This window comes from Drosophila ficusphila, unplaced genomic scaffold (genome assembly GCF_018152265.1).
Source record: "Drosophila ficusphila isolate 14025-0441.05 unplaced genomic scaffold, ASM1815226v1 contig_607, whole genome shotgun sequence".
Taxonomy (NCBI): domain Eukaryota; kingdom Metazoa; phylum Arthropoda; class Insecta; order Diptera; family Drosophilidae; genus Drosophila; species Drosophila ficusphila.
Window position 1 is genome coordinate 525,911 of NW_025064537.1, and position 24,790 is coordinate 550,700.

The following is a 24,790-nucleotide window of genomic DNA, read 5'->3' on the forward strand; positions in this document are numbered from 1 at the left end:
CCCTTTTCCTTCTATTCTGTTGTTCGCTGTTTTTTAGAAAATTTGGTAACATCATCAGCCTATTCTCAAACCATTCAATTCGTAATTTATGACCTGTTTATTGTCAATAAATGCAGCCTCCAAGCAACCATTTTGTGTGCGCGCCTAAATAAAGACAAATGGAATGCTCATTTTCAGTGGGTGGCCACCAGCAAATATATAAAATAAATACATATATCTCAAGGTGGATGGGTAATAAGTGGCTGGAAATTGTCTCCAAACAGTTTCGACTGCTTTTCGGGGCTTATAAATATAATTTATGGCCCGTCCACTGCCACATTAGTCAGGCAAAATTTGAGAGTAAAGCTTAAAGTTGTCAAAAGCAAAACCGTAAAGTTGCAAGGATTTTTGAGATGAAGACACTATGGCCTGTATTTAATTTTTAATCATCTGCGTCGAAGGTTGAAATTCATGCAGTTTTCAATTTATAATATTTATGGAATGTGCAGTATAAAAGTACCTCAGATCAACAGGTCGGTGTCTAATTGTGTGGAAACTATATTTTAAAGCAAGTAATTATGTTTTCAAAAAGCTAGTAGTAAAGTACTAAGAAAAGATTATAACCGATAAGATATAAAACAATCAAATTAAATATTAATATTAAACTCAACTTACGTTAAACTTCAACCTACTTTTTATTTATTCCGAACACCGAAGGCGAATAACAAAATAAATGTCGTCCAATAAAATTTCATTATGTATATTTGCTTGCCTATAAAAAATGTTCAAAATAAAAGTAAAATTCCCGCTAAGTGAAAAGTAAAAAATATTGTTTTAATCTAGATACTTTTATTGCGCCTGCGTAAGCAACTAGTCATAGCAAAAACAATAATAATAGAAACAAAATGTAAAGGAAGCTTTTTCGCAAAGCTTAAAATTAAGGCGCAAACCAAAGGACTTTTGAAAAGGAAATTCTACGAAAGCTTGTTTTCCTGCAATGAAAATGTCCAAGATTTTATCGTATATTATTACTGATAAACGATGCACAGCATTAATAACAAACTTGAATAAAAATTATAAACTAATAGAAATTATAACTATTAATAATTACGAAATAATATTCGTAATTTGTTCTATTGTCAGTCAATGCGTTTTTATCTCCCACAAAAGAAAAATAGTTCATTTAGATTTGGGTGGGGGTTATTCATTCCCTAAGTTTATTAGTTATTATAACTTTATTTAAGTATACATTTTACAAAAGTTTCAATATATTGGTTTAACTACGTCGACCCTTTATTTTACTGATCTTATCAGTTGAAGGCAAAAAATTCTTGAGTGAGTTCTGGGTATCATTCTCATTTTTCAATTTCGTTAAGTTAAGTACATAAATACATATGTGGCATACTTAGGAGTTCTCTTATTTCTGAACTTTTGCTCTTTTCCGCTCATTTGCATCGGTTTCTTGTTCCATAAAAAACTAAGTACAATAGACAATAGAAAAATACACACGATTTTGTAAGTACAAATACATATTAAAAACGAAAATCGAGTAACCGATGAGGCGCAACTGGCTTGAATAATTTCGCTTAGGCTAATGAACATTGAGTTGGTATTTGCTAATTTCTTCCGGTTGTTGTTTCCTTTTTTTGTTTTTGTTTGCTCGCTTTGATTCGTAGTTGCTTGTCCTATCCATGAGGTAGAGCATTTTCCGACTGCCAGTTGTCACTGCCAAATGGCTTAAAGCTACCTTTCTATGATTTTCATTTCGTACGTCTATATTCCTAGGGTTTGTTGTTTGTTTGTTTGTTTGTTGTTGGGGCACACACTCTCTTCCGTTTGAGTTTCGTGGAGTTTCAGGTTGACATTCGTGGATCTTAAACTAGGTTGGCGTCCTTGGCCATGCTGTAGAAGGCCGACTTGGGATTGGCCAGCAGTTCCGTTGGCGAGGCGAACTCTGTGATCTGTCCTTTGTCCAGCACGATCACCTTGTCAGAGTCCATAATGGTATTCAAACGATGGGCGATTGTCAGGACAGTGCACTCCTTGAACTCAGTGCGAATGGTTTTCTAAGAGGAATACGTTTTTATTAATATTTAGCAATTAAATAGATATGTTTTGGGTACTCACCTGAATCAGATCATCTGTTTCCAGATCCACAGCAGCGGTGGCTTCATCAAGAACCAGCACCTTGGTTTTACGGAGCAGAGCACGCGCCAAACAAACCAACTGGCGCTGACCCACCGACAGATTCTCACCGCCCTCGGAAATCTCGTGGTTCAGACCAGCTGCCAAGCTCTTCACAAACGACTTCAGATGGGACAGCTCCAAGGCCTTCCAGATCTCGTCGTCGGTCTTCACTTCGAAGGGATCTAGGTTCACGCGCAGAGATCCAGAGAAGAGCACTGGATCCTGTGGGATGATGGTCAAGCGGGAGCGCAGCATGTGCAGACCCATTGTGGCAATGTCCACACCATCGATCGAGATGCGACCACCGGCAGATTCAATGATTCTAAAAAGAAAAACATGAGGTTTTAAGATAAGATAAAATTAATCAAATGTGTTTCCAAGTCATATAAACAGTGTTTTTTCAAGAAAATTGTTATCTTCTACTAAAATAAATCTTAACTCAACTCTTAATAATTTACTTTTAAAATTTGTAATTGGTTTCTGAGCTCTTTTTCATGTATTTTATTACACACAAAACAGACTTTACTTAAAACATTCTAAAGTTCTTAATTTGAATATCGAGTATTTGCGAATTTTTACTAAATTGTTATTAAATTTAACTATAAATGAATGGCTTACCTGAACAATGCCAACGTGAGACTGGATTTGCCAGCACCCGTGCGTCCCACGATGCCGACCTTCTCGCCTCCCCTGATGTCGAAGCTAACTCCGCGCAGGACCAAGTCCAATCCCTCGCGGTAGCGCACCTGGAAGTTCTGGAACTCGACGCGGCCCTCCTGCGGCCAGTTCTTGGGCTTAGTCTTGTCCTGCTCCAGTTCCCAGGGAGCCTCCTGCTTGGTCTCGCCGTACTCCTTGATGCGCTCCACGGAGACGATGTTCGTCTCGATGTCGGATGACATGCGCACCAGCCAGTTGAGGGTTTGGGTCACCTGCAAGGCGTAGCTCACCGACAGACCCACCAAACCGGGATTGGTTTGACCTCCCAGAACGGCGAAGAGCGAGGCAAACAGAATGATTAGGTTGCCCACCATCTCAAGACGAATGGCCAGCCAACGATTGGCGATCACCGAGGGATACTTGCACACCTGGTTCTTGTCCACCTTGGCATCGGACTCCTCAATGAAGCTGGGATTTAAGGAAAATATAATTATAACATATGTATTACTATTTAATAATACAATAACTAACCGATCTCCCACGTTGTAGGCACGAATGGTTGAAGCTCCAGTGACAGTTTCGCTGAAGTGCGAGTAGATGGGAGATCGGGATACGGACTCCAGACGCATCAGCTGCCGGGAAGTGGCCACGTAGAATCGCTGGGCGAAGTAGTATAGGAAGGCGATGGGCACGATCACGGCCAAGAAAATTGGCGTGGACAAACTAATAACCACAATGGTAGCCAGGACCTAACCAATATTAAAATAGCAATGTAAGTAAACGCAATTCTGGTTAAAGATGAAGCTAAAGTGCGACGGGATGCTGGGGGTTAATAGGAAAATTTTGATGAAAGGAAATTTGTAACGAATCTGCCTTTTCTTGGATCGAACGCTTTTACTTGGTGAAGGGAAAATTAGGGGGGGAATATGGAGAAGTCACGGAGCGCCGCCAATTAATGGTTAATCTGTTCATGTTAGTTATTCGAAATGTACAAGGTTAATGTCACTGGGGTTACTTTCGATGTGGATTCACTGTTTGGTTTGTAGCAATTTGAAGACGGTTCCTAGTGCCTGGTGCTATGGAAAAATTACCTCGTAAGCACACCAAATGCAATCATTAATGACCTGCGGCATTTTCTGGTCAACCGATTCAACGTCTTTGGAGAATCGGGACAGGATGCGACCCACCGGCGTCGTATCGAACATGGTCATTGGCGATCTTAGCACATTTTCGAGGAGCATCGAGTGCAGGACTCTGGCGGCATGCAAACTGCCCAGTGCAGGAGCCAAATCCGAAAAGAATGACGTGAAACCTGCGATTAGGCAATTCAGGATGGAAGGGGTATTAAATCTCACATCGACTGGCATTACAACGTCCAATCCGCAACGTTCGATGCTCGAAAAGCGCTCTTCGAGTAGGAAAACCGATCAGAGGTTGCCCAGCCAAATCCCTTAGAGGATACAGGGTTGGCTTACTCGCCAAACAAAATATTAACTGATATAATGTTTAAGCTTTTATAATTTAACATTTGTTATACTTCTAATTTGAAATATATATTTGCTTTACTTTAAAAATAGATTTTTAGACTTGTATATGAAAAGATTGTATATTTTAACACACTTTGTAAACCAGTTTGATATTGTTTTGCTATTGATATTGATTTGGTGTTTATATTAATAATTTTGTAAATTTTAAAAAGTTTTTAAATATCAGTAAGCTCTTTTGTTTTTCAAGCTTTAAGGCTCTCCAGATGCGATTCTCAAGAAAGGAAAGACAACCACAGGAAAGGAATCTTAAGTTAAGAGATTAGAAGTGAATGAGAATACAACATGCTCCCGCCCCGTAAAACCAGCTATATATTTACAGACTACGCCTGGGGATGTGAAGTGCCGGAGGAAGCCTCAAATTGCTACGGGCAAAGAATTTGTACAATGAAGATCATACAAATATTAGTTAGTCGGATTAGTTATTGCATACTTCATTTAATGGTGGTTAGTCACAGCGAACGTACCCGAAAAACTTGCGAGTTAAATACGCGTATTAGTTCTGGCAATACCACATCCAACTTGTATATATCGTTCGCACAACGATCGAGGATTCGTGCCCGGGGTTTAATGTCGAAAAAGGTTTGCGGAGCATGCAAAATGTTCCCGAACAGCTGCACAAATATTTTCCTGGTACCAATCAGGGCACCCAAATAAACGATAACCACACTGCCTATATAGCTGATGACTATCAAAATCGAAGGAATTATTTACTCATGAGTTCTGGACGTAACTTAAACATATTTCGACTGACTAAAAACAGGATTTAGGACAAGGGTTAGGAGACAGGTCAACTTTAGGGTTAGTTATTGGCGATATAAGAACATTGTTCTTTCATAATAGAACATATATATTACAAAACAATTAACAAAATACCAATGGAATGTTTATAGATTTTTAAAACTACTACAAACTTAACAAATTTAAGATTTGGCGTCCGAAATAGTAAAGATTATTATAAATTGACGCAAATAATTTGTAAAAATTTTTAAAAATTTTGAAACTTTGAAAAACTAAACTGCTTTCCTTGGGTTTTTACTGACAAAGGATTACCTGAAACGCCGTGCTCATGACCATTCTTATGTTAATCGGCATTACCAAGTCCAAACAGTTGATATCGCTCGAACAGCGATCCAATATCCGACCCTTCGGCGTGATATCGAAAAACTCAGAGGGACAATGCATAATGTGGTTAAAGAGTCGATGGAAAACTCTGGATGAGGCGTGCAAGGTGGCTGTGAAAAGGGATATGGCGGCGCCGTAATTGCAAAGGCCTAACTTGATTCGATGGGCGTTAGAAAAAGAGATAGAGAGATATCAAATGGGATAAAGAGATATTTCGAATGTTAGAGATATGTATGAGAATCTGGGCAAAATCTTTCTACAACGAAAGATATGCGAGTACAAACCGTAACTCTTTAAAGGCTACAAATCAAAAGTTATCATAATAATAACAATAACAATAACAATAAGAGAAAGAGAAATAAAATACTGAAAAAAGTTGGGGGGAAATCAATTATGCAAATACCATAAAGATAAAGGTCATAAAGGAGTCCATGGTGGCGGGCAACTCTTCGTCGACCACTTCCATGTCGCCGCTGAAACTGTTCAAGAGTCGCCCGATCGGAGTAATGTCGAAGAATCGGCAGACGGAACCTCGGATAATGATGGCCAGCAGTTGGTTGTGGATGGTCTTGGCCGCCTGGAATCCACCCAGGTAGACGATGACCACCGCAAAGTAGGCTAGCACACCTGGTTCGATCGGAAATGGGGAAGAGCGGAACGTGGATGATTCGAGGAGAGGATTCGATTGGATGGATTGGCTGACTGAATGAGGCGCTCTCCTACATTATCTTCTATCGCAAACTGTTCAACCGAAGCGTAATGGCAGCTCCCAACTTAACTTTAAGGGCTCTGGAATCACTATATCTCCAGAGTGTTTTGTTACCATAGCCCCCGATTAAAACTGGGCTTAAACTAAAATGGTTTCAGTTCCCCTTTCGGGCTTTCGCACACACAACTCGCACAAAAAGTAAATGTGGTGTTTCTAATTAAAATGGGCAGGCTACTAATGAATCTTAAATCAAGTAAAGGCGTTATTCGATCCAAAATAAAAGGCAATAAACGTCATAGGCCAAAGTTAAATGATGAGTGGTAGGGGAATATTTTTAGCTGATTGGTAAGAGGTTAAATTGTGATACTATAGGAGTTAAAAGGGGAATGTTGCAGATTTGTTTGTTAAGTGAAAGTAAAGAAGGTTAAATTATTATATAAAGTGCTCTGTTTTGGTTAGTAGGATGCATTTCTTGGTTAGATTTACAACCGGGGATCTAAGCTTTCCCAATTCCATCGGGCAGTGGGAGAGGTTGAAAACTTAAGACACAATCTTTACCCCGAAACACGTGTTCAACAACTGTGCGGCTATAGATGGCAGGACACTGTCAACCGTGTCAATATCCTTGGAGTAGCGACTCAAAATACGACCTATTGGCGTCGTATCGAATAGTTCCATTGGCCAACTGAGACCAGTTCTCAGCAGTTTGGTGAATACATTCATTGAGCAATGAAGTCCTCCGATGGCTAAAGCCAGGCCCGATAAATATTTCGACAGCACTGCATGTAACATAAATCGGTTTAGGTGCTTGGCATAACATTTGGCGGTTAAAAAAAACTTTCTTTCTAAAAAAACTAAAGATTCAACTGATCATGCGTCCATTTTGTAAGCCCCCAGAAGGTTAGTGATCGTATTTACATAGATTTACACAACATAGAACGTTGGAGTTAGTGCCAAAATAGGATTACGTTTTTCTTTTACGTGCAGCTTCAAGGGAATACTAAGTTTAGGGGATTGTGCCAATTAAAATTAGGGAAATTGGTAAGCTTAAAACTTAAAATAGTTGAACAATTTCTAACCGAATCTGCGGAAAAGCTGCTGAATGCTGTTACATTCGATATAAGATCACCTAATTTGTAGTTTGGAGTCTTTCAAGAACAGTGATGGATGAGTTTCAAAAATAGATGCAGTTTCAATTGCTGGATAAATTTCAAATTCGAAAACCAATTTGTTTTTATGTAACTTAATACACCTTTCTCTTTGAATTTTATACCCCACATTAAAGTTTGAAACGCATTTCTTAGTTGATTGGACATTTACCGCAAACGCTTGACTGATAACAACGCGCCAAAGCATCGGAAGGACATTGTCGATTGTATCGACGTCCTTTGCGAATCGATTGACAACTCGACCGATAGGTGTTGTGTCAAAGAGTTCCATGGGCCAGCGGAAGACGAATTTCAGGAGCCCCTCGTGGAGGATTTTGGAGCAGTAAATGCAACCAAGGGCCAATGTGAGCGAGCACAAGAAGTATGAGAAAACTGCAATTCAGATTACTATTTGTAAGTGTCTTGTTTTTATGGTGATGCAATACTGCTACATTAGGAAGCGGGGACGAAACATTCTTTATCGCTTTGACAACAAACAAAGAATAATTTATCTACTCAATTAAAGATGGTAATGCCAATTTGAAATGACGTTTGATCAATTTATAAAATCCCTAAACCATTTTCTAGCACCGAGGTCGAGGTAAAGCTTTGAGATTCTGATTCTTTGGGGACAGGATGTGTGCAATGTAAAAAGCGTTTCACAGCCATAAGTCATCAGAAAGATAAATTTTGATCAAATTTAAAAAAATTGGTAAAAATAGTTAAAAATATTTAGTTCAGATCTTTGTTCTTTCTAGTTGCTGACTTATAAGTTGGAAACCCTCTTCCTAGTTTAATGAACAATTACCGCAAAGGCTTGACTTATGACCATGCGCCAAAGCATCGGCAGGACATTGTCGATGGTATCGACGTCCTTTGAGAATCGATTGACGATTCGGCCGAGGGGCGTGGTATCGAACAGCTCCATGGGCCAACGGAAGACGTACTTCAGCAGCCCCTCGTGGAGAATTTTGGAGCAGTAGATGCACCCAAGGGCCAGAGTGAGCGAACAAAAGAAGTACGAGGAAACTGAAAAGTTAAATTATATCTTATAATCTATTCTATCTAGTATTTAACTGAATTACTAGGCGAAAGCGTAGACAATAACTTTGACAACCCAAGAGAAGAACTGACTCAGCTTATGATTTGGGGACTTTGGTTTTTAAATATACCATCCTGCGATATTTACCACAAACAATTGCAGGATGCCGAACCGCAAATTTAGTGGCAGGGTATTGTCAATTGTGTCAATGTCCTTGGAAAACCGATTCACAATGCGGCCCAGAGGCGTGATATCAAACATTTCCATTGGCCAATGCATTGTGGCTTGGAGCAGGACGTTGTGCATGTAGCGGGCACTGTAAACGCAGCCCAGCGAAAGGATCAGGGTGGAGAGGTATCCTCCAATGACTTCGAAGAGATACGGGTATTTCAATTAGTGACCAAATACCGCCACAAAACCTCTTGCCCACCGACGATTGATATAAATTAATCCGTGCTCCTACTTTACTTTGCATTTGCCCATAATTTTCGGGTTGAATCATTAAAAAAATTTGAATTTAGCGAACTAAACGAATAAGAATGTATATAAAGCTATTAATTGAAAATAACCTTTTTCAAAGATCAAAAAATAAATTAACTTTTTAAGATACAAATTATCATTGCGTCCTTTTTCTAACTTTTTTCATTTTGTAAATTAAATTGTTAGTACTTCAAAAATATTTTAAAATATACACAATAAAATAAGGAGCACGGATTAGTGTTATTATGGGTATCATTAATATTGTGAGTGGTGATGATAATGATGAGCCAGGCCGAACCATGATATAGAGTGATCCAATTCCTGATCGATTATAGAGTGCCGTGCACGGGTTAATATTTTACAGGCATATGCCGAGGCATCTGCACCGAATCCAATCAATTACCATGAATGCCTGAAGAAGGACGACACGAATGTTGAGTGGCAGGACAATGTCGATCGTATCGATATCTTTTGAAAACCGATTGACAACCCGTCCCAGCGGCGTGGTATCGAAGAGCTCCATCGGCCAGCGGAGATTGTAGTGTAGTAGGGTTTCATGTAATACCCGTGAGCACTTGAGACAACCCAATGAGATGGCGAGGGATTGGAAGAAGTTCGTCGCGACTAGAATTTGCGATTGTACCGTTTCGATTTATTTGATTATTGGTCGATTATTGCTTTTGGTTTTCGAGCATTAGGTGGGGTCAGAAATTATTTACAAAGTATAATATTGCAAAGGAAATTAATCAAATTAACTATGCAACACATTTACGCACACAAACATACACACACAAAAGGAGAACCGTAAGTTAGGTGAACTAAACTTAATGTTCTGATTACGAAAACAATCGATCACAAACTATCGATTAACAAAACTGTCTTTCGATGTTCAGAACATTGTTGTATGGGATACAGTTAAAATTCATAGTTCTTATTATTCAGAAAGCCTTTTGTGTTAAGTTTTCTAAGCGTGCAGCAATATCGAAACTACTTAGTTTGAGGTGTTAGTGTTTTTAGCTTTGTGTGCTGTTCAAGCGTTTTTTTTTTTTTGTGGTAAGCCCAAGTTAAGATTAAGATCGGGTCTAAGACTAATAAAAGCCGCCTACTGGTAGCTGAGCAGCATGTATTCTCTTGGCGCCAAAGTTATAAGCAGTCAAAAATGCAATACAAAAATGAAAACCCCAAACCAAACATAAAAAAAAAGATATTTACATAAATGGTATCAAATGGGTGAAACATTTTAAAGCGCAGTATATAATAATGTTACACAACATATTTTCAGAATATGAAACCTAATGTAAAGCTATACATAATTTATTTTCACCATGTGATACCATCTTTGTACATATTTAAATAGTAAAAACATAAATACAAAAATCAAACGAATAAAAGAAAGCAAAAACATGCAATTAAAGTAAACACAACTTAATTTAAAACAACATAATGGACAAAACGAACATGAAACAAGGATAACTTCAAACGAAGAATAATCCAAATAAATCGAATCACAGTGGACTTACCTTGACCGAATCCGAATGCACCGTAAACACCGAGATACATGTCCCTGAGTCCAGTGTCATTGGCAACATTTTGATCGTTGGCCCATTGAGTGAGCCACAGATTCGAGCCGATTTGGAATGCTTGGAATACAAAGTTGAGCACCAATGTGGCCACCGAAAGGAAGATGCCAACACTCTTGATGTAATGCTTGTACACGGCGAAGTCCACACCACCAGTCTGCGATTTCTCAGTTTCAATCAGCTTGCCCTCGACCTCCTGCTTCTTTTTCAGGGAAGCCGCCGAGGCGACGGAATCGTGGGAGTTCTGGCGTTTGGTCCGCCGGCGGAGACTTCCACCTCCTCCCATCAAACTATCAGCGGAGGTAACAGAGCTGGGAAAAAGAAATTCAATAAGTTAGTTGGGAGTTTAAATAATTAAATAATAAGAAAGTTCTGTAATTATTGAAGTTGATATTATACAAATTTAATTTTATGTATAATACATACAATAATTACAACACAATTAATATATTATTTTAAATTACTCACATAGAATCCGACAAGCTTTCGGTGCGCGCCAACTTAATGGCCTTCTCGACACTGCCTAGCAACTCAGGGACGTCTCCGGTGCTGGAGATCTGGCGCTTGATCTGGTTAAGCTCCTCCTCCTCCTCATTGCCATCCTGCAGATGCTGGATGATGAAGTCGGCGAAGGCGCCCTTGTTCTTAACCAACTGATCGAATGTGCCGCTCTCGCTGATCTCGCCCATTTTCATCACGTAGATGCTGTCGACTTGGGGCAGGAAGGTGACGCCATGCGTGACCAAGATGCGTGACTTGCGACCGAGTATGCCCTTGGGTCCGATCACCTCCTCGAAGATGTGCTTGCCGACGTGGGCGTCCACGGCGCTCAACGGATCGTCCAGCAGATAGAGATCCGCATCGCTGTACACGGCGCGGGCCAACGAGATGCGCTGCTTCTGGCCACCTGATAAGTTAATGCCTTTCTCACCGATTTCCGTGAGGTCTCCCGCCGACAGGATGTCGATATCGGCACGCAGGGCACAGGCGTCGATCACCTTGTTGTAACGCTTCCGGTCGTAGGTCTGCCCGAAGAGGATGTTGTCCCTCACCGTCGCGTTCTGGATCCACGCCTGCTGCGGCACATAGGCCAACTTGCCCACTGTGTTGACAACGCCAGCAAGTTTCTCCATCTCGCCGAGGAAGGCCTGCACCACGGACGACTTGCCGGAACCCACGGTGCCCACCAGGGCCACCAGGCTGCTCTTGTGCACCTCGATGTTGATGTTGCGCAGGGTGATCTCATCGCCCCAGGAGAACTCGCCATTCTCAATGCTCATGGGATGAGCTGTAAATATAAAAATAATATTAGTTTAAAGTATCTAAAAGTAAGAAGTATAAACTTACGCTTGGAAGAATCGTGGAGAACGCTGTTGGGGTCCAGTTCCTCACTGTTCAGGAACTTGTTTATACGATTCACAGAAACTTGCGTCTATTCGTTCGCACATGGAAAATGGGATATCGGTTAGAACAGTTTGCACAACATACTTTATTTTGATACACAGAATATGTTAGTAAAGGGTTTGGGCAAGGAAAAATATGATGGGGAGATGGGAGAAATCCAAAACTGAATGAAAGGGGAAGATCCTCGAAGTCGGCCGAGGGTTTTATACACCCCTGCAGAACAAAAGGGCTGAGGATATGAGATAGGTGCATCCTATAAATAAAAGGAAAGGGTTCAAAGGAATTTGATAGTAGATGGGTTTTACTATTAAACAAATACTTCAAATGGTGTAGCAAAACATTCAAATTAAACCAATTTCAAGCCAATGATTTGCATATTTAAAGCAATCATTTATAGTTATAAATTCCATATTTCCTTCTCGACAAACAGACAAATATGCATGACTCAATTAAACCTATCATTAATTTCCCATCAAATGCCCTCTGCAAGGGCATATTTTAAAACCCAAACAAATGGTTGCTATTGAAACGGATGGAAAGGGAACCCCACCACCAGATATGTGGCAAATGGAAACTGGTTTGGTTCGGACAACTTTAAAACCCAAATGAGTTAGATAATGTGACTTTAAATTTGGTAAAAATGAATCCAAGGAATCAATGAAAAGGAGGGGAACTTTGGTTAGGGGACGTTTTCTCTGTAAATTGGGGTTGGCTAAAAAAGAATTCAAATTGAGTAAATAAACATAAATCACAATCACAAAACGGCACAAAATCGCCGATCACAGTGGGGCCGGGGATCACCGAGAGTTAATATATATATTATATAATCCCTCAGCCCCACTGTGATCGACTCAAGTCGTAGGATTTGGTATTGCAATCGAGCGTAACTTACTTGCACCAGGTTGGTGATCAGCATGGGCAACATTGTTAGCGGAAAACGGAGAATGTTGAATAATGATAATGAGACAAAGGTTTTGGTGGCATCAAGCACGTTGTTTTCATCGATTAGAACGTAAGTGGCGAATGTGACTAATGAAACCTAAAAGATAATACACAATATCGTTTAAGGCTTTGCTAAAAATGGCAGTTCTTGATCCACGCTTTTTGGGTTGGATGGATAGAGGAGAGGCGGAGATGCACCATAGCCGAGAAGGTTGAGACTCCATCGTCATCGCGATCGCCGTACCTCGGCTATGTCAACACTCAGCATGGGCAGGATGGTCAGCGGGAGTTTCATGAGGTCGAAGAGGGCGATTGAGACTAACACCTTCTCGACGCTCAGCTGATTCGCCTCGCTGGTCAGCACGTAAGTGGCGAACGTGACCAGGGAAACCTTTGATTGTTCGGACACGAAGTACATATATTTGCCAGATTAGTCCAATGCTAAACGTCTCGTCACGTCTCTCGGCCAGCTGTAAAGAAATCTCGGAGGACTCAGAGCCCTGCGGGGCTGGCATAGCTTACCAGGAAGGGGGCGCATGACCACAGGAACGATGTTCCCGCGTTCAGGTACGCCGTGGATCGCAGCGTCGCGATCTCCTTGTCACGGATGTCCAGCACTTGCTTCTCGAAACTCGGCTCCCAGGCGTACAACTTGAGGACCTATGGGGATTACAAACGTAATGAGTACATAGGGTTCAGATTAACGTACAAAAAAACAAAGAAATTTAGATTTAAAACTAATTGAAGTGAGCATGACCGTACATAATTACTTTACTTTAGATTGTAGAATCTTAATCCCAAGATGACTCACCTTAATGCCACTCAGCACTTCGTTCATCAGCTTAACACGCTCGTCCTTGTACTTCATCTGCCTGATCTGATAGGTCTTAATCCTACTGGCAATCACACCGTTCACGGGGATCAGGATAATCATCACAGCCAAACCGGCCAGGACAGACGGTCCCAGCTGCTGCCAGAGGAAGTAGAGGGCCAGACCAATCTGCAGTGGCGCCGACCAGATCATGTTGAGGTAGGTAGTCAGCTCCATGAAACGCTGGGCATCCACGGCCATCAAATTGACGATCTCGCCCACGGTGGACTCTTTCTTGGTGGAGTTGGAAATGCGCAGGGCCTTGCGGTAGATGGCGTTGATCAAGGCAGTCCTGATGCGCAGGCCCACGATGAACATGCGGTGGAAGTACTGGCCCAGAATGAAGGTCTGGGCAGCAGCCAAAACGAAGAGCAGGACGGCGTACATAATGCCCTTCCACTCGGGCTCCGCTTCCGTTGCTGAGGCCTCAACGAAGTTGATGATCAAACTGAGGACTTGAGGCTGGGCAAAGGTCAGGGTATCGGTGAACAGTTTCATCAGCGCGCCGAAGAGGAAGACGCCGCCGAAGGACTTGTAGATGGGCGGCATAATGCTGGCCATGCCCTTCTTGCCGTTCTTCTCGGTGTGCGGGTTCTCGAAGGTCACATGGCCGTTGCTGAACTGCGCTTTGGGTTCCACGCGGGCCTTGCTCTTGTAGTTCTTGCGCACATTATTGTTCCAATGTTTGGCAAAGATGGGCATCACCTCGGAACAACTGTCCTGGGGCCTCAGATCCCACAAGTCCTTCTCCTCCAGCGGATTGCGGTAGCCCTTGAGGGCCATTCTGTCGAACCACTGGTACGTGATCCTCGAGAGGAAACTGGCCGAGAGCTCGGGAATCTCGTTCTCGCCCCTCTGGTACTTGGTCTGCTTGGGCAAGCCGTCCGCAAAGCAGTTGAGGATCAGCATGATGCAGGAGAAGGTGAAGAAGACGAAGAAGCTGGCGAACTGGTACTCTTCCCACGAGAAGTCCTGCTCCGACTGCTGCTGCGAGTCGATGATCTTCTGACGATCCGCATCCAACCGAACTTCTGTGCGGCAGCGGGGAATCGCCAGCACGACGAGAAGGAACCAGAAGATAAACTGACAGCCCGTGGTCTGCACACCATACTTCCGGTTCAGCGGGATGAAGATGAAGAGCAGCAGGAAGGTGGCAAACTTGATGATGGGACCCCAAACATCAAGGTCGTAGAGCGGCAACTCCGAGTCGCCGCCCTTCTTGATCAGGGCCATAATCAAGTCCAGGGCAGTGATGACCAGCAGACCCAGATTCACCAGGGCCTTGGTAACGTTCAGCTTGTTCCAGGGTATATTCCTGTCCAAACTGGCTTTCAGGTAGTAGAAGTCAAAAATCACAAACAGCCAGTAGAAGGCGCAGGGCGTCCAGACCAGCGCCGTTTGCTCGAAGCAGGGCGTGAAGTCCGGGTTGTTGGTATACCATGTTTCCGTTGAATTCTGTCCGGTGTGTGAAACAAAAACCATAAGGTTCTGACCCACATACAAGCCGAAAGCTAATTGATTCACTCACCCAAAAGGTGGACCCGCAAAATCTGTCCATCGGCGAACTAGTGTCCTCCGCCATGGTCACTCGTCTTCCTCCACGTGAAATCGGGTTATGTACGTGCTATATAGCTATATCGGGCGATGTGGTAACTGTAATGCGGCAAGGAAACAACGGGTCTATATTTTCGGGCGAACAGCTGTTTATTCCCAAGCCGCGGCACAGTGGGAGTTGGATATGAAAAAGTGCTTTAAAGGGGCAGCGGAATATATCTACTTTGGCGTTAATGCCTTCTTCACGGGTCACCCGATATTTTTTGAGCTCATCAGTTACATTAAGAGTTTGGGAAAATAAACATAAATAATTACTGAGGTTGCACATTAGACTTATTATTGTCTTATATTATGTCCAATATCTTCTGTCATTTTACGGGATTTGATTACAAAATATATTATTTTTAATTACTTGACCTTACGTGCTAGCAGTAAACTTAATCGATAGTATCACGAAACCATCGATGTTGCCAACTACACAAAAACATCGTTAAAAACAATTATTTGTCTCTGGTCCATCACTATTATCTGACTTTCAACCAAGTTGACAGCACCTTTCTTTATAAATTGTGTTTTTTTCAGTCGCAAACGTAAAAACCGCTCTCAATTTGTTTGATTCGTGACAAACTGCTAAATAAAACAATCTAAAATGTCTCGTCGCTCCAATTTCATTGAGGGCAACGACAATTTTCGCGAGCAGAACTTGCGTTTTGTGCGGGTAAGATAAACACGCAAAGAACGGGGTGCGAAAAATTCGCGTTTTAATTTGTACTTAATATTATTTGTTAATGCAGAACGAGTTTGAAGACAACATCAACCAGTTCTTTGGAGGTGCAAATCCTGGCGGCAATGGACAGCAGAAGCCTCCGCCGAGGGACTCGCTAATTGTTCAGCCGACCGCAGGTGAGTGCCGTTCGTAGGAAAAACCGGAATTTCACAGGCCACTGAAATCGCAGCTGGTTCAGCGAAGAATCCCGGGGATTCTAGCCGTCTGAGCATGATACCAACTTTATGAGCTAACACTTTTGTCTACACAACACTCAGCGGACTGTAATCTCTGCGAGTGCGGAACCATGTCAACCAGATAAACATCTCACGTCGCAATCGATTGCGCTTGAGGACGGTACAGTGAACCCGCGATAAGCCCAACGAACAGCAGGCGTGCGCAGCAGTTATCGCGCTATTAAACTGATAGTAAAAAATATACTTATTTAAACACACGAATCGCAACAATCTAATCTCAATTGCAGCGATGGAAATCCAAATGACGAAGTGTGTCCTTAACAACTTTTAACCCTTAAAAGCCAAGTTATAAAGCATTTTTTAAAAAGTAAAGAAAACCTATTCATGTTTAATAGTTATTTAATTTTGTATGAATCTGTGTTTTTTTAAAAATAGAACATCTCATTTAAATACTGCAATAATTTAACTTAATCTTATGATTTGCAATCCAAAGTTATTTTGTACATTTCTTTTTCTGACATCGAAAAAAGTTCAATCTTTGATAAAAAAAAAAACTAATTATTCATAATTTAAATTTTACCGAGCAAACAAAGAACACGGCTTTTGAGGGTTTGGAGGGTTAGGTATTTTACTTTGTAATCTATCCTATCCGCTCGTAATCGTGTGCTATTCGCAGATAAGTGTTTACACGCCCAGGGCCACTTTGTGGAAGGTCTCACTGCGCCCACTTGAAATCATAGTTTATTGTCCGACGAATCATTGCCAATGACAAATATGCAACAAAACGAGTTTTCCCGCCTCGAAGAACTAAATTAGACACCGAAAAGAAAGACAAACTCAGAGCTAATCTTTACCGGAGCCGCAAACTTTGTTAAAGGCGTTGGACTAGTCACATTTTATGGGCGCTAAAAACTTGTTTGCCCGTTCACGCATATGTTTTAAGCATGCGGCTTAAGATAAAATTCTAGCACAGCAGAAACGGGTATTTTAAGTTCGAAATATAATTAATGGCGGAACCTGTTCCCGCAGCGATTATATAAACACAACAATCGGAAGACGAAAACCCCCAGCAAACGTAATCTTCAATTGCACACAACTAGAGTTGTTTTGTCTTATGAGAAATTTCTCTTCACCAGCAAAAAAAAAAACAAAAAATGCCGACTCATGATGAGATGCTTGGCGAAATGGAATGGAAGATCTCTTGACTCTCCAACAAAGTCAAGGGAAAAAAGCACGCCGGATTTTCTCTGACTAACACAATTATGAACTTTTCTCTTCAGTTGACGCCTTATTTGTTTGCTTTGGATTCTACCAGCCGGTATAAATTGTTTACACGTTTTTCTTTGCACCGTTCAAACAATCTTGATTTATTTACGGAATATTAACGACACTTGACAGGGGTTGTCTTTATTAACACAGCGCGATAATGTTCCTAAAAAGGAACTTCCCTGTAGCGAAAATGGCTTTTACTAGCTCTCCAGCTGAACGTTATCGGCACCATATACTAGATTCTTCCATTGTGTTTGTCGTTACTCTAGTTGTGAATTGCAGTCCGTAATCCTTATATTATCGCTTATCGCACACTGGTTTGCTCTAGTTGCTGCTTCAATGCTCGCAAAGCCTCAGGGTTCTTATTATTCACGCTTATCATCGAGCAGAAGCTGTCGAAACTACAGAATCACCTTCTTTCAAGGCCTCTGACGTCAGCACATTGGGTACCTTTAGAAGCCACGAGACAATTATATTCTATCGCCATGTAATTTCATTTGAATGAACGTTAGAAAAAACAGCCTTGTGCACTCCAATTATACATTTTTATCAATTAAATAATCGCGCAACAAGCATGACAAAACACTATAGGTTATTATCAAACAATTGTAATAGTGAATCACCCATTTTTTTGAGGAATGTTTGCGCGGGATTCTCTGGAGCCGTACGAAAATTTCACAATTTCGGGCAAAAAAACGTTCGGCACCCTCCACAAAATACAGATACATATCACACAGATACAAACGCACACTGGCACACTTGTTCCGCTTTGGCGGAGTCCAACTACTGTACAACGGACGGGGTATCGATGCGACTGAAAATGTCACTTATAATTACCTCTACGTAGGAAAAAAATCGCTGCGATTCGAACGGATCGGGTCGAATAGAAACGAATCGGATCGTTTTTGAGGATGGAGGGTAGCGACAGAGCAAAAAATAACGACGGACAACCGGCTCGCAACGAGCTAAAAAGGCAACTGAATTCGAGCCAAGTGCGGCGAACAAACTTATTTGTTTTGCCATTGGGTTCTCAAAACAAAAATGAGATAATAGCCGCCGCAGAGAGGGGCAAAATCGTAAAAAAAAAAGAAAAAACAAGAGCGATGTATACAATAGAAAACGGTTTGACTTCGCTCTTTTTTTCGGACCGATCAATTAAAACTCAGACAACCAAGGCCCGACTCTCTCACAATAGGGCCATAGTTGGTCACGTTTGGCCAGAAAAAACAAAAACCTTCCAGCAGATACGGAGAGATAACGCCGCTCTCATTCAAAGCTCCAAGTGGCATACAAACTTTACGGGGGCTTTCCGTCTCTGGTGAAATTATTTCGACCGCGTGTATAGCAAGCTGAGATACAAAAAGCCCAAGAGTGGCGCACTCTTAAACACTTTGTTGTGCCAAGAGCAACAGAAGCCCCCAATGATAACGATATCAATATCAGACCCCGATTGGGGGGATTTTAATGGGTGTTTGCCTGCGGATTCTCCGAGTTATTGGCATAAGCATGACCATAACTATTCGGGTAGCTTGTACGTGTGGATCAAGGTTCTATAGTTGCTGATCAAAATTTTCTTTTTTGCTATCATATTTATATTTTATACATATTTCAATGCTGTGATCGCTCGGAAATTGGATAACAAAAGCGTTTAGAACTCTCTAGAAACAAAAAGGAATCGCTCCGAATATTCGGAATTCTAAAAATAAATTTGTAGGCAATGCTAATCTAATCAATTTGATTAATTTTTTTATTGCAGTAATAAATAGAGGCAGTGATTGCTTTACTGACAAAAATCTACAAACATCAACCTTAGTCAGCAGTTTAATTACATTTTTAAAGGCATTAATGGATTTTAAAAACAAAAATCGGATTTTTAATTCGGTCATTAAATTTTGGATTATTTTTGTGTACTACCAAAAGAATATTAATTAAATTAAAGTCAAATCGGTAATCGATAAATTAAATGTTTTCTAGCGATCACTACATAAATTACCAATATTGTTATAAGATATTAGACTGGAATTGGTCTGCAAGACGTGAAATATGTAGCTCTAACCAGAAATGTGTCTGCTTTTTTAAATCTCTAATTTTATGTGGTACAATGAAATTAGGAAACAGCGAGCTGGACAATCGCCGCCAGTTCCTCCGGGATCTGGGCGCCAGTCGGATGTTGGCCAACGCCCTGGCGAATCGTACCATGAAGTTGCCCAACTTCAATCTGCGCAACTTCCAACGGCAGCGATATCGTCTAAGCGTCGAACTGGGCGACAGTCGTCAGGACGTCGTGGACAAGGAGGTACTTCGAGCCATCGAAGAAGTGCTGGAGAACCAGGACGATGCCGATTCACGTCCACGCACTCCATCGCCGCCACGGAACATCGATTGGCACAGCATCAGTCGTGATAATTCGCCGATGAAGAATGATCGATCGCGTCCGAGGAATCGTCAAAATGAGGACAACTTTCAAGGTCAGAGAAAACCAATACAGGAACAAATCAATAGGAGTTCTGGGCCCATAAATGCTCCGGTCTATAGAAACCATAATATGAATCGAAATCATCCTAACTCGAATCCTGGGGAGTTCAATCGAAATGCAAATTCTCAAGAATTTAGTCACAATAACAGGAATGGTGAATTCAATCGCAACAACCGTAATGGAAACCAGCAGGATTTTAATCGCAACAATCGCACTCCGCAGGAGTTTAATCGAAATAATCGTAATCAAAACAATGAAGAATTCAACCGAAACAAACGTAATGTAAATCCTCCAGAATTTGATCGAAACCATCGAAATATCGATGAGTTTAATCGGAATTCGAATCGTCAGGAGTTCAATCGCTCCAACGGAAATCCACATCAGCAGGAGTTTAATCGCCCTAATAGAAATTCCAATGCACAAGAATTTAATCGTCCTAATAGAAATACGAACCCCCCGAATTTAATCGCAACAATCGTAATGTTCACAATGCTGAGTTCTAATCGCAATGTCAACGATGAAGGGTTTAATCAAAATAATCGCTATGCTAACAATGATAAATTCAATCCAAATAAGCGTAATGTGAATCAGCAAGCACTCAACCGCAGTAATCGGAATTCGGATGAATTCAATCAAAATAGTTCACAAGGGCCCAATCGTAACAATCGTTATGGAAATCCACAACATTTTAATCGCAACCAGGAACAAAATCTCAATAACCAAAATACGAATAACAACAATCGTGGTCAGCCACCAAACATGAGATATAATCCCTCAAATTCAAATACTCACCGCATAGACAACAACCGAGGACCTGGTAATCAGGACTTTGTGCCCAATCAACAAACCAACTTTAATCGAAATGCGGTAAATAACCAACGGGGCAACATCGATGACAGCGTTCAAATGTCTAGAAAGCGATTCCACTCGCCTGAGAACTATCTAGAAGAACAGCAGGACTATATTGACGAGGACGTTCCTGAGGAGGATGAGGAGTTTGTCAGAAACCCTGAACCACAAATCGGTCGCAATTATCAACGGATTGTCAACAACAATCAAATAACTCTTTGTCGCACTGATTTGATCGAAGTCGATGAACTAAATGAACGCAACTTTGATGACAACTTCCAAGATGATGATGATGATAGAAACCGTGCTGTTATAAGCGATGACCATTTCCGAGGACCTGACCAGGATAATTTTAGAGGACGCGGTTTTAATCGCAATAATTCAGACAATTTTGATCGAAACCCTAGGGGCAACCAACCTATCCCCAGAGATCATATCAACAATGATCGTAATTCTTATGGACGCGGTCGCAACGATCGCAACTTTGACGACACTGGACGCCAGTTTGATCACGAACTCGATAATGAAGACGTAAACGACGATTTCAATCAGCGAAACAACTATTCGCGTGGCACCGACACCCGACGCCTTCCCCCAAGGGAATCGGACACATTCCGAGGCTCAAACAAATCCCACTTTCCTCCGAATCAGTATCAACACACTGGTCGCGGATCGGGTTCCGGAGATGGTTACCGTGATAATTCGCAATCCAACCGACCGAATTTGCCACCTAGGAATGCCAAGCCTGGTGGTCCAAATCAAAGAAGAACTAATGCAAGTCTAGATCGAAATGTGACCAGGAACTATAGTCCAGGTAGATCACAGCAGCGCAACTCGAGTCTAGATCGAAACCCAAGGTCTAACATCAATCCTGGCGGGGCAAATCAGCATAGATCCAATTCCCTTACAACTCAGAAGCGCATCACATCCAAGAACCCAGATCGACAAAATACAATTCAAGATCGTCCCAATGAATCCAAACCGAAACCAAACCAAGTTCGTGATGGCAAACCAATCATTCCAAGCGAAAAAAACAAGAAGACAGGTGTTACACCCAACAATCGTGGATCGATACAAAGCAAATCCAATCAGTCGGCCATCCAAGCTAAGAACACCACTCCTGGTGCACAGAAACCTGGTCAACAGTTAAACAAAGTCAAACCACGTGCTGGTAAGGGATACATTTATTACTTAAACCCAAACTTAAGGAACCAATCAAATGTTACTATATTTTGATATTATATTTTAACACTACGTTCAAACGTAAAGTACATATTAGCTTTTCGAATGTGATCCTCAACGGGTCTATTGAATCTCATGTTTGAATCTTTTAAGATTTTTCTTTCTTGAGAGCATTATTTCCATTGCTTCCCTGAATCGGGATTTGAAATAAAACATGCCAAACTATGTTTACATCCCAGTTAAAAACCTTTGAACCAACCAAAAACACAAAGAAAACATAAAAATCCAAGTTACATTTTGCAGGCCAGAAAAGAGAAGCGGAGACTGCAGGAATAACTGCTCCGAATAAGGCTAAGAAAGCAAACCCGAAACGCCAAAAGGTGGTATCAGGTCGGAGCTTTATTATAGCCGGAATTCGCCTGCCCTATATCAACAATCATCACAGGGAACTGCCGCAACCGGAGGAGGAGTCCTTAGCGGTGACTTTCTTCGAGCAGACACCCATCTACAATACAAACATTTTTGCCAACAACGATGGCGATGTGGATGAGGTGGAGGACGAAGACGACGCATCTGATACCGAATCTCTTGACTCGAATTCAAATTCAATTGTACAGAAGAGTATGTTGCGCATCCAGATGCGCAGGGAGTGGGTTAAAATCTACAAGAACAATAACTACAAGGATTGGCACAACTGGTGGAGGGACTACAAGTGGTGCGGCAGCGAGATCAACAAGAAGCTTGAAAAGTTCGGCGACCGCAATTTGCGCCACTGCTTCGTTCTAAAATCCAAACCCTCCACAGAAGATGTGGTCAGTGAGGTATTCAAACAGGGGCACATGGGCCTCGCAAAGAATACGTTTAGTCACTACCGCAACATGCGTTCGATTTACCTCTTGATGAACGAAACATTCCTTGACAACTTGTCCGAAGAGCAAATCGAACGATTGCAGGACTTGATCCGTTGCATTCCAAACCACCTGTGGCTGTACAAGATCCGCAGCATGATCTATCTTTGGGACAGATACCATGGCATTCTGAAGAGTCCGGCGCCGAAAAATGCGCAGAAGGCGAAGGAAATTGAATCCATTGCGCGGGAATGGAAGAATCCCGTCTTTCACTGGCTGGCCAAACAGGCTTTTGATGAGCTCAAGGTGGGATTAAGGACCAAAAAGCACCTGATAACAAGCAGTAAAAAAATACGAATATTTTGATAGAGGTCTGAAAAGTCCTTTCTTCGAATCGAGTACTAACATTCATTCGAGTTTAAAATAAATTCCTGTTGTCAGGTGCTTCTTATCTTTTCATCTTCCCGACTAACAATGGCAATTAATTCTACTTTTCAGGCAATCAGCGAGATCAACTGGCCGGATCACAAAAAAATTTATCCTGGCCTAAAATCATAATTTAAAGCGGAACACAATACCCGAACAACTTTTAACTTTATGTACACTAGATTGTATACGGAATTAAAGCCAAATAAATCATGTGTTTAGCTTCTGAAACGGACCACTACGCTTCATCACCATTGATTAGTTACATTTAATATTGCTGAAATCAGATTAATAATACTCCTATTTCTGCCTTTTCTACAGGTATCTGCGTAAAGAGCTTTAAACTGAACAGCGATGAGAAGTTCTTTATCAACATTTGCCAGGCTCCGGAAGTTCCGGCTCCCGAAGATGCCACCGAGGAGGAGCTGATTGCCATCTTGGAATCCACAACTCCTGGTTCTTTTCGAGTGCCCATGAGCATTTCAGAGCCAAGACAAACGAAGGATCGCTCCGACAAAACCGTCGATGTGTGCGACATCGCCATCAATCCAAAGTTCCTGGTGAAGATCCAGAAATCGCAGCTGTTCAAAAACTTCTTTCTGCAAATTGTGGCCGAGGCTATGAGCGAAAAATACAATGTGCAGATCAACATGGACAAGACCATAATATTAAACAATCGCAAGTTCATCGGCACCTTAGTCTCTCATCGGGTGCGCAATGATGACGTCAAAAGAGCTCAACCCGTGTCTGGAGGTCCTGCTGCTATTACCGGTCAGACTGAGCCTGTTCCAACAGATAATTCCGGAAAGTTAGTGCAGGAGATAAACGAAAAGGATGCAGCCGCCATCAAGAATAGTCGTCAATTGGCAAGCGGAAGTCCGGAGTTGCAGTATAAACTTCGCGCTAGAGTTCGTGACGATACCGTTGATGAAATCCACGCCGAGATTTACCTACCAAATTGCGTATGTTTAAGCTACTTGTTTCGAAAATGATAGAAGTGAAATACTATCTTACCCCGCAGGTTTCTTCGCAGGAAGTTAGTCTAGACATTGGCGAGGATCGCATCCTAGTGGAATCTTACAGACATGGCTATGTATTTGACAAATTTGTGAATTATCGTTTGCAGCAGGATCGTGCCCAGGCCTTATTTGATAAAACTAGCAAGGTGAGAAACTGGAAATACCGAGTTAAAGTGTCATTTTTCTAAACTGCCATTTTTATTTTGTAGATGCTCCAGATTCGCATCCCTGTGTTCAGTAACTAAGAACGTAAATATTACGCAAAATGTATGTTCCCCTTATGTAATGAATCATTACCAGTGTGATAAACTATGTTAATAAACGCAAATTAAATCAGAAGTTGAAAAGTTTTTTCTTTTTAAAAGTTAGTATGTACAATTTAGAATTAACAATTATTATTTCCGAAATATTGTAATATGAATAATAAAAATGAAAATTTTACAATTTGTGACTGTCGTCGAAATTTCTGCTACGTTTGACTTTAAAAAGTGTAATCGTCAAAGATCGTGGGTATTATGCTCACGATTCGTGACTAA

General features: G+C 41.5%; 2 protein-coding genes across 21 annotated transcripts; one reads left to right on the forward strand and one right to left on the reverse strand.

The window, feature by feature from the left end:
- Positions 1–1,161: 1,161 nt before the first annotated feature.
- Positions 1,162–19,097, reverse strand: LOC108092260 (multidrug resistance-associated protein 1). Of its 19 annotated transcripts, XM_017191776.2 has the most exons (13): positions 18,292–19,097; positions 15,197–15,321; positions 13,609–15,123; positions 13,320–13,457; positions 12,748–12,894; positions 11,799–11,883; positions 10,920–11,739; positions 10,392–10,762; positions 5,896–6,119; positions 3,355–3,572; positions 2,785–3,291; positions 2,107–2,488; positions 1,162–2,045 (listed from the first exon to the last, which is right to left on the reverse strand). In XM_017191776.2, the coding sequence occupies exons 2-13, from the start codon at positions 15,248–15,250 to the stop codon at positions 1,854–1,856; spliced, it is 4,653 nt and encodes a 1,550-aa protein (XP_017047265.1). In that variant the 5' UTR covers positions 15,251–15,321; positions 18,292–19,097; the 3' UTR covers positions 1,162–1,853. The 19 variants fall into 19 exon arrangements, with proteins under 19 accessions (XP_017047265.1, XP_017047264.1, XP_017047267.1 ...); XM_017191775.2 differs by lacking the exon at positions 18,292–19,097 and having other exon boundaries at positions 15,197–15,459; XM_017191778.2 differs by lacking the exons at positions 5,896–6,119; positions 18,292–19,097 and adding an exon at positions 3,915–4,135 and having other exon boundaries at positions 15,197–15,458.
- On the forward strand, positions 15,734–24,593 carry LOC108092263 (PIH1 domain-containing protein 1). 2 transcript variants are annotated; one of them, XM_017191795.2, is made up of 5 exons: positions 15,734–15,940; positions 16,017–16,125; positions 19,566–21,950; positions 22,265–23,115; positions 23,308–23,470. In XM_017191795.2, the coding sequence occupies exons 1-5, from the start codon at positions 15,872–15,874 to the stop codon at positions 23,365–23,367; spliced, it is 3,474 nt and encodes a 1,157-aa protein (XP_017047284.2). In that variant the 5' UTR covers positions 15,734–15,871; the 3' UTR covers positions 23,368–23,470. The 2 variants fall into 2 exon arrangements, with proteins under 2 accessions (XP_017047284.2, XP_017047285.1); XM_017191796.2 differs by lacking the exons at positions 19,566–21,950; positions 22,265–23,115; positions 23,308–23,470 and adding exons at positions 23,557–24,197; positions 24,257–24,400; positions 24,464–24,593 and having other exon boundaries at positions 15,743–15,940.
- The last annotated feature ends 197 nt before the right edge of the window (positions 24,594–24,790 follow it).

What these genes read in the sequence shown, in the direction of transcription:
- LOC108092260 (XM_017191776.2), bottom strand. Translation starts at nt 15,250, where the DNA reads ATGGCGGAGGACACTAGTTCGCCGATGGACAGATTTTGCGGGTCCACC. An exon ending in GGTCATGCGCCCCCTTCCTG is followed by an intron (nt 12,895 to 13,319) that starts GTAAGCTATGCC and finishes ATTATCTTTTAG; the next exon opens with GTTTCATTAGTCACATTCGC. An exon ending in TCTCCACGATTCTTCCAAGC is followed by an intron (nt 11,740 to 11,798) that starts GTAAGTTTATAC and finishes TTATATTTACAG; the next exon opens with CTCATCCCATGAGCATTGAG.
- LOC108092263 (XM_017191795.2), top strand. Translation starts at nt 15,872, where the DNA reads ATGTCTCGTCGCTCCAATTTCATTGAGGGCAACGACAATTTTCGCGAG. An exon ending in AGAACTTGCGTTTTGTGCGG is followed by an intron (nt 15,941 to 16,016) that starts GTAAGATAAACA and finishes TTGTTAATGCAG; the next exon opens with AACGAGTTTGAAGACAACAT. An exon ending in AATTGTTCAGCCGACCGCAG is followed by an intron (nt 16,126 to 19,565) that starts GTGAGTGCCGTT and finishes CAATGAAATTAG; the next exon opens with GAAACAGCGAGCTGGACAAT.